This window comes from Nothoprocta perdicaria, unplaced genomic scaffold, assembly GCF_003342845.1.
Source record: "Nothoprocta perdicaria isolate Ctin4 unplaced genomic scaffold, notPer1 scaffold_12, whole genome shotgun sequence".
NCBI classification, from domain to species: domain Eukaryota; kingdom Metazoa; phylum Chordata; class Aves; order Tinamiformes; family Tinamidae; genus Nothoprocta; species Nothoprocta perdicaria.
Genome location: NW_020454316.1, coordinates 2,184,624 through 2,193,057, shown reverse-complemented (window position 1 = coordinate 2,193,057; position 8,434 = coordinate 2,184,624). Strand labels below are relative to the sequence as shown.

Genomic DNA, 8,434 nt, shown 5'->3' with positions numbered 1-8,434 from the left:
CTGGGAGCGATGGCAGGGAGACCAAGGTTTCTCCAAGCCTGGGAGGCCAAGGGTGGCCTTTAGGGAAAGCTGGGAGCTGGGCAGAGCAAAGGGAAGGCTCGTTTTTACATTATTTTGTTTTTTTTTTTGTGGTGGGGAAGCAGCGGGGCAGCGAGCTGCAGAGCAGGCTGCCCGGCTGGTGAGCCCCTAGTGCTCAGCAGAGATCTGGGGTGAATGTACTCGTCCCCTCTTGTATCCGTGTAGCCTTTTTGTTGGGGATTTGAATTTTGTGCTTTGTGGTGAAGCAGGTTCGGTGTCACTGCATGCTGCTTCTGGCCAGGCCAGTTTATTTTAATGCCAACCATTGTAATTTCTTGACTACCTCTCCCGTGACGTTCCTGGGAAGTTCTGGACGGGGCCGAGCTGCAGCAATCCGAGCTCGGTCCTCGGATACCAAGGGAGGATCCTCCTTTCAAAGCTTCTCTACTGCTCTCCGTGCCAGCAGGGTCGCGTCGCCACCAGGGTGATGCTCCTGCAAGGTTGTTCCTGGCAGTGCTGAGAGGTCAGTGCCGGCCGCTGGGATCCACCGCTTCCCTCTGGAATCTCCTCGGACTGGAGGAGACTGGAGTCTCCTCKGCTGCTGTCGTGAGCTGGAGGTTGCCCCGCATCCAGTGCCAGGTGGTAACCGCAGCTTCYGCAGTACTTTTAAGCAAGAAAAAGCCTTGCTAGGAAAGACAGCCCTGGTTTTRCTTTCTGCCACTGTTCTCGTCTGATTCTGGAGGGAAAGTGTCTTAGGTTTTACATGACTAGCTGAAGTACCAGGGGCTTTTATAACCTGTATTTATTGTGATGGTGTGAGACGGTGCTGGAGCTGCCTGCTCAGCGTGGGTTGGAAGCTGCTGTGGTCGCTGCGCTGCCCAGATTGCTGCGTCCCCAGCCCGGGGGTGCAGGGAAGGCTGTTGCCTGTGGCTGTTGTGTGCGGCTGTTGTGACAACCGCGTGCTGGAAGGCTGTTCAGACACAAGTGCTGTTTCTGGTGGCTTTTGGCGCTGCCAGGACACTTGTGTGGGCAGCACGAGGGGTTCCCAAGCACGGAGCTGCCGGCACCGCAGGTAGCAGCGACCCACGGGGGCTGCTCCGTGTGTGCAGGGGGCTGCAGGGCGGCCTTGGCCGTGGAGGAGCGTGTCCGAAGACCTCGGCCGCTCCCAGTGCTGCCGGTGCTGCCGCCGGCACGTGGGAGCGGGGTCTGCTGCTGGGAGACCCCCGTGCTCCCCGATACGCCCGTCCTGAAGCGGCTTCGAGTGTCTCCTGGTTCGTTTGTGCACATCCCAATGACTTCCAAGGTAAAGGCAAGGCAGGATCCGCATGGGAAGGGGCAGCACTGTAGTGAGCGAGTGACGGGGGTCCCACGGGGCAGTCTGTGTGTCTCCTGGCCTGCTGCACTGGAGAGGTGCTTGTTTTGAGCACAGGGCACCACAGGAGCTGGTGCTCTGTGCTCAGAGCTCCCTCGTGTTTGAGCAGGGAGACGCAGACACRTTGGGCTGCGTGTCCCCCCTGCAGCCGGGCGGCTCAGAGCAATAGAGCAGAATGGGGGATCTGTGTCGAGTGACCTCTTAGTGGTCTTTGCCTGTAGTGTTTAACTGCACTCATAAACTGGCAAAAAAAAAAAGTCACTTTCCTCCCTTTATCAAGTCTGTAATATCTGGTATGTGAGGCTGTGTTTCGCAGTGCTTGTTCTTCCACCCATCTGATTCTCTTCATCTCTCGACCACGAAGCAGTTTGGGGTTCAGGGAGCGCCTGGGGCTCGGCTGGCACCATCGCCCGTCCCTGGACGGGCAGCCAGGGCAGCTCCGCGTTACCTGCRCCAGGAGCTGAGGAGAAAGGAGCCTCGAAGGGCTGGGAAGCTGCTCCCACTTGGGGAGCCCCAAACCTTCCTCCCCACGGCAGGTCCCAGGGAATTACGTGTACTCCGGCATTCCCRTGGCACGGAATGTCGTCGTCTGGAGCCCGACCTGCCCGTGCTGCTCGCAGGGCTCCTAAGGGGCACAACGGGGGCAGCCCGAGTGCAGCGGGGGGCTCRGGAGCCGCTTCCCTCTCTGCTCAGCCCCTTTTCCGCCCCATCTGACTGCAGCAGCACTCCCTCTCGCAGCACTTTAAGACTTTTTCCTCATCTTCACTGTGTTACCTCCATAGTTGCCGGCATTAGACAACCTAATAACAAGTTAAGATCYTAGTATAACAATTCCAGCAGTCTTGGCATGTTAGTTGGCTTGCACTGCACCACCCGAGCTATGTGCACCACCACCCAGCCCACGGGCACCTTCGTGTGGCCACCAGACACACACGTGGCCCTTGTCCCTTCTCCGAGCGCTGCCTCGTGTCCTTGTCTCTTGCATGGGGCTCCTGAATTCATCCGAGCTGAGGTCTCCTGTGACCACCTGCCCTTTTGGATGTCCCTGCTCCTCCAGCTCCCTGTSTTTGGAGATGTCCCGCTCTAAGGTAAACTAGCCCGCCGCTTCCCGATGCAACCCCGAGGAGGGCCAGCCATAGGAGTAGGCAATATTAATATTATTAGGTTTCGTTTCTCAGAGAATAGTGCTCAGATTTCTGCTTCCATCCAGTGGCAATCACTTCTGCAGCTCCAAAGCTGGCACCCCTTGACTAGGGAAGTGCTGCCTCGACTCTAGCAATATTCACCCTTTTGTGAGCGGTGGGAGAAGAGCTTGGGGAGCAAAAGCCGAGTCGGGCTGATGGCTCCGTAACTCCAAGCCTGTTCTTTGGCTTCCATTTGGCACCGGATGAGCGGAGGTGGCCCTGCTCCCGCKGCAGGTAAGGGGCTGCTTTGCACACACGGCCTTTGGGAGGGCTGGGTAGGACCCGCTGCGGGACACAGGGCTTGTTTGTACCAGCRCTTTGCGAAGGCTCCTGCAATCAGGTCAGAAACACGAGGAGCTGGAGGTGTTGAGGGAAGGCGCCTGCTTTGTGCCGTGCCGCAGGGCACGGAGTTTTAGAGCAAAACTTTGTACCTGATAGCTCCGGGTGAGCCCAGACTTGTCCCCGGAGCTCGAGCGCTGCAGCYGAGCGCTGCGTTTGGGCTGCAAGGCAGAAACACAGGGTCCCTGGTCCCSTTGGCACCCTCGATGCAGTCCGAGTGGGCACGGAGCTGGGAAAAGAGCTGCCTTTGAGGGCTGCCGGGAGGCTGGGGTGGCTTCTCGCCTTGTTTCCCAGCACGGTATCCTAATCCCTGCATGTGGAGCTGCGTGTGTRTGCGTGCCCGTGTGTGCAGAACGCTTGCGGCGGTAGCTACGGYGCGTGCGGGGTCCCCGAGGAGCAGGGCTAGTGCAGGGCCGCACAAGAGCCCGGCCTGTGTGAACACCAACTGACGAGGCTGAGAAATGTACTTTTAAAAAAATTATTTATTTGGGTTCAGATATTTTTGAAATACAAAAAAAAAAAAAAAAAAATTGGTTGTATTTTTTAAGCTTTTAATTCTTGTCATATGTTGTGGTTAAATTCTTAATTTTACTGTGCTTATTAAAAAATGGTTCTGCCTAAGCGCCGGGCTTTGGCTGTGCCCGGAGAGCAGAGACGGGGGATAATTCATAGCAGTGATGGAGCAGGGATCCCGGGGAGGGCAGTGCTGGGGATGCAGGACGGAGTCCCCGAAGCCTCTTCCCGAGCACCCGAAACCTCTTCCCGCCGTGGGTGACGCTGCGGCGCGTGGGCCCCGGGAAGCACCAAGGCCGGGCCGGCCCCTACGGCTGCTCCCGCCGGCGCCGCATCCAGGCCAGGCCCCGCGAGGCTTCGGAAGGCAGCGAAGCRGCCACTTGGATGGAGAGCTGGATGAGCCCCCCGGCCTGGCCGCAGGGTGAGGGGGACCTGCTCCGGCCCCTCGGGCAGCCGGGCTATCCTGCTTGAGGGGTTAGTGGTTAAAGGGCTGGTGTTTCCCCGCTGTGGGGGCAGATCCCATGCCCCTAATGTGAGGGGAGAGGTAAGAGCCGAACCAGGAGCAGCGGCCGGACGGAAACCAGGGTGGGGAGGGAGGTGCCCAGGCAGCACCCACTGCAGGGGCTGGGCAGGAGCCGCCGGGGTCCCGGCTCTGGCACCGGCTCCGTTACAGGACGGGCAGCCCCGGGAGCGGGAAGGTTCCTGCAAAAGCCTCCACCTCCTCCTTGAGCGCCTTGAGCTCTGCCCGGTACGTCTCCTCCTCCAGTCTCTCCTTGAACTCCTTGAGCGTGGCCTTGGGGCTCATGGYGTTCTGCACGCGCAGGGTCAGCTCGATGCCTGGGGGGACGGGGACACGCGGGTCACCCCGCGGCGGCGGCGGCGCCGCGCCGGCCTCGCGCCCGCGCCGGCCTCACCTCTGTGGATGTAACGGGCCACCCGTCGGAAATCGTCCTGCCGGAAGCCCCGCGAGGTCAGAGCCGGCGTCCCGAAGCGCAGCCCGCTGGGCCGCAGGGCGCTGACGTCGCCTGTGCCGAAATGAGCCGCCCGTCACCCCGCCGCGGTGGCGCGAGGTGACCCAGCCTGGTGCCGGCCACCTGCGCCGCTCCGTGCGGACACGAGGGTGCACGAGGAATGGGAATCGCATGAGCCCGTGGGCTCTCTCACCGGGACACGTGTTCTTGTTGCAGGCGATGGAGCAGAGCTCCAGCACCCGCTCGGCCCGGCCGCCGTCCGTGCCCTTGTTCCGCAGGTCCAGGAGGATGAGGTGGTTGTCAGAGCCCCCTGCAAAGAGGGGAATTTGGAAGGGGAACGTCTCAGCACCACTGCCAAGAACAGCAGTTTTGCAGAAGCCCTCGGGAGCAGGGCCCGTCCCCGCAGGCAGAGCTGCCCGGCGCCGCTGCCCCTACCCGTGACGATGTTGTAGCCCAGCTCCAGGAGCGCCGCCGCGAGCGCCTGGCAGTTGGCCACCACCTGCTGCTGGTAGGCCTTGAACTCGGGCGTCATGGCCTGCTGCAGCGCCACGGCGATCCCTGCGGAGCGGGGACGCGCGGAGCTCAGCGGCGCTGCCAGCAGCGCTGCCAGCCGAGGCCGAGCGACGTGCGGGTGCAGGCTGGGGAGGCCGAGCAGCGGGGCAGCGCCCGGGCTCTGCACCCCGAGCGGTGCCAGGCACCGAGAGGCCCCTGGGGTGCTGGGGGAGCCGAGCGGCTGTTTTGCCCCAGGCCTTGGTGCGGGTGCCCGGTGCTGCCGCAGCCCCTGCGCTGGTGCCAGGCCCACCTGCGATGGCGTGGTTGTGCGGCCCGCCCTGCAGCCCCGGGAACACCGCCTGGTTGATGAGGCTCTCCAGGTTGTAGAGCGTTTCCTTGCCCGTCTTGGGATCCACGCTGCGGGTGCCTGTGGGGCGCGAGGGCAGCGTCACCCACGGGGCAGAGCAGCCTCCCACCACCCCGCAGCCACAGCCGGGTCCTGCCCAGCAGGGACTGCGGTGAATCCACCTCACACGTGGCCCACAGCCACCCCCTGAGCCCTGCGAAGGTCCCCAATGTCCCCAGGAGCCTTTCCGAGCCCGGGCCGGGCAGCTCCCCCGTCCCAGCCGCACGTTTCTCCCGGCTCCCTGGCCGGCGCGGGCACCTTTGCGGTAGAAGATGATGCCGGCCCTGCAGCCGCGCAGCGTCTTGTGCGTGGTGGTGGTGACGACGTCGCAGTGCTCGAAGGGCGAGGGCACGAGGCCGGCGGCCACCAGCCCGCTGACGTGGGCCATGTCGGCCATGAGCAGGGCGCCGTTGGCGTCGGCGATGCGCCGCATGCGCCCGTAGTCCAGGTTGCGTGAGTAGCAGCTGAAGCCTGGGGGGGACACAGCGGCTGCTCGAGGTGCGAGGCTGCAGGAGCTGCTGCCCACGGGCCCCGGGACAGCCTGGGGACAGGGGGGACCCGGGGACGGGTGGTGGACGGAGGTTTGAGCAGCACCTGCTATGATGAGCTTGGGGTGGAACAAGCGGGCGTTCTCCTCCAGTCGATCATAGTCGATGTAACCGGTCTTGGGGTTCACCTGGGAGGCRAGGAGGGTTCAGCCGCCTCGGCACGGGGGAGGATGAGCCCAGGGCCACCCCGCGCGAGCGGTGCTGGCACCGGGGTGATGGGATGGAGCTGGGGGCAAGGAGTGAGAAGGGAGGGGACCTGCAGCTCCTCCTAACTCATCTGCCTCCTCCTCACCTCCCAGGTCACCTCACCTTGGAGACGAGGCACATTTAACCTCCCTGGTTGGACCACGTTGCTCCTAAAGGGCTCTAGCACTTGTGGTGACCACATCCCTGCGCAGCTGCAGCGGTTCTCCATACCTTGTAGGGCATGGACTCGAAGAACACGGAGGTGGCGGAGATCTTCTTCTTGTCGGTCATGAAGCCGTGGGTGAGGTGGCCGCCGTCGGGCAGGTCCAGCCCCATGATCCTGCCGTGGGGCTCCACCAGGGCCGTGTAGACTGCAAAGTTGGCGGGGGACCCTGCGGCGAGAGCCCGGTCACGGTCACGGGGCGCGCGCGGGAGCGGGGCGCATGGAGCGTGGCTGAGYGCCGCTACCTGAGTACGGCTGCACGTTGACGCCCCACTTCTGTGGGTCCAGCCCGTAGGCCTGCAGGGCTCTCTTCTGGCACAGCCTTTCCAGCTCGTCTACAAACTCGGTGCCACCATAGTACCTGTTGGCAGAGGACGGCRGCGTTTACGCCGCTTGCTTAGTACCAACTGCAAGGGATTAAAAGCAAACTGATTGAGAAAGGTCCACGCGACCAAGGCCGTGCTGGGAGGAACCAGGGACATGGTGTTTGCGGCAGCAGCCAGGGCAGCAGGATGGCCCTGGCACCACCAAGGGCAGCAGCAGAGGGGATCAGACCCTGCCCTGGACAGGGGGGTTGTTTCTCTCTCCTCCCGGTGAGGGTTTGGGTGGATTGTCCGATACCTCTGTCCGGGGTAACCCTCGGAGTATTTGTTGTTCATGCAGGATCCCAGGGCTTCCAGGACTGCTCGGCTTGCAAAGTTTTCCGAGGCGATTAACTCCAGCTCCAGCTTCTGGCGCTGCTTCTCCTTCTTGATGATGCCAAACACCTTTGGGGGACAGGAGGGACTGCTTCACTGCGCGCGGGGACACGGACACTGACAGCTGGGGGTGCATCCCCAGAGGGGAAATCACGGGCGAGAGACTTGGAAAAGTGCCGGAGAAAGGAGGCAAGATCCCTTCCTGGTCCTGAACAGCTCAGGTGTCCTGTCACAGACCTCCTGTCGGGTTTCTAACTCGGCTGCCATTTGGTAGGGGACAAACCCCGTAGCCTGGGTGGCTACAGAAAGTGCCAGGCTTTGGCCACGCAGGCCTGGCCCCTGTGTGCGCTTCCGCAGACACCTGCGCTCCAGGCAGAGGGGAACAGGGGACAAGTGCCACGTGGGGACGGCGTCACGAGCTTGGAGGGGCCCTCCCTCCACGACCGGGCACAGGGACCGGCTCAGCCTTGGAGCCTCCCAGTCCTGCGCCCCTGGCTCGGGAGGTCAGTGTCCCCGTGGCTGCCGGGCACAGGGAAGTGGGTGCCCGTGCTGACCTGCTCCGCCGGGAGCGGGTTCTCACCTCCGGATCGTTGCTCTCCAGCGGCTCCATGACCATCCTGTTGTGGGAGGCCCAGAGCTCCGTGCTCGGGGGGTCCCCGCTGCCCGGCRCCGGCTTCGCCATCTCCCTGATGCCTCCTGCGTAGTCTGGAGCTGGAAAAGGAGAGTCAGTGGAGCCGGCTGGGCCGGGGTCTCCACTGCATCCCTACCCCGTGGGAGCGGTAGGATGGGAAGACACTGACGCCTCTCGGGGAACTGTCGCTGGTTGAAGCCCAGTTCTCCAGTTACGGAGCCTCGGTCATTTCCAATGCCTGCAAGGCTGCCCTGCTCAGCCCGGCACAGGCAGCTCCCGCTGCCCCCAGCCCYGCTCGGCGCCAGCAGCCCGGCCTGTGCCCTGCTGCAGCAGCAGCCCCTGCGCTGCGAGCCCTGGGAGCGCCCTAGRGCACAGCACGAGCTCCCAGGCCCCGCCATGGCCCTGCTCCGGCTCCCGTCCCGCCTGGAAACAATCCCGGTTTTGCCCGCTCACGCGCCAGCCTCGCGCGGGGCCCTGAGCGGAGTATTAAACAGGCGCCCGCGGTTTCCTGGCATCCACCGGCTCGCAGCCCGCTCGGGCCCGGTATCCGCCAAGCCCGACACCCCGCCGTGTCCCCAGAGCCGCCCGCGAGGAGGGGACAGCGCGGGGGCCGCTGTCCCTGCAGGGAGGAGGCGGCCGGGGCTGTCCCGGGGTCAGCGCAGGGCCGGGGACCCACGCGGGACGCACCCGCCCGCGCTGCCTACCTGGCGCGGACACGGCGCGGCGCGGGGAACCGCGCGCTACCATAGCCCGCGCGGACACGCCCCTGCGCGCCTCGGCCAATCGCCGCCGCGCTTCGGCCGGCGGCGGACACGCCCAAGGGGGCGCCGCGGCCAATCCGCGCCGCGCCTCG

General features: G+C 63.9%; 1 protein-coding gene across 1 annotated transcript; it reads right to left on the bottom strand.

Annotated features, from left to right (window-relative positions):
• Positions 1 to 3,848: 3,848 nt before the first annotated feature.
• SHMT1 (serine hydroxymethyltransferase 1) lies at positions 3,849 to 7,652 on the bottom strand. Its single transcript, XM_026053847.1, has 11 exons — positions 7,531 to 7,652; positions 6,874 to 7,019; positions 6,498 to 6,613; positions 6,261 to 6,421; positions 5,890 to 5,971; positions 5,554 to 5,766; positions 5,200 to 5,316; positions 4,833 to 4,955; positions 4,591 to 4,707; positions 4,341 to 4,451; positions 3,849 to 4,263 (listed from the first exon to the last, which is right to left on the bottom strand). Exons 1-11 carry the CDS (start codon positions 7,630 to 7,632, stop codon positions 4,094 to 4,096), a joined length of 1,458 nt encoding a protein of 485 aa, XP_025909632.1. The 5' UTR covers positions 7,633 to 7,652; the 3' UTR covers positions 3,849 to 4,093.
• Between the last annotated feature and the right edge of the window lie 782 nt (positions 7,653 to 8,434).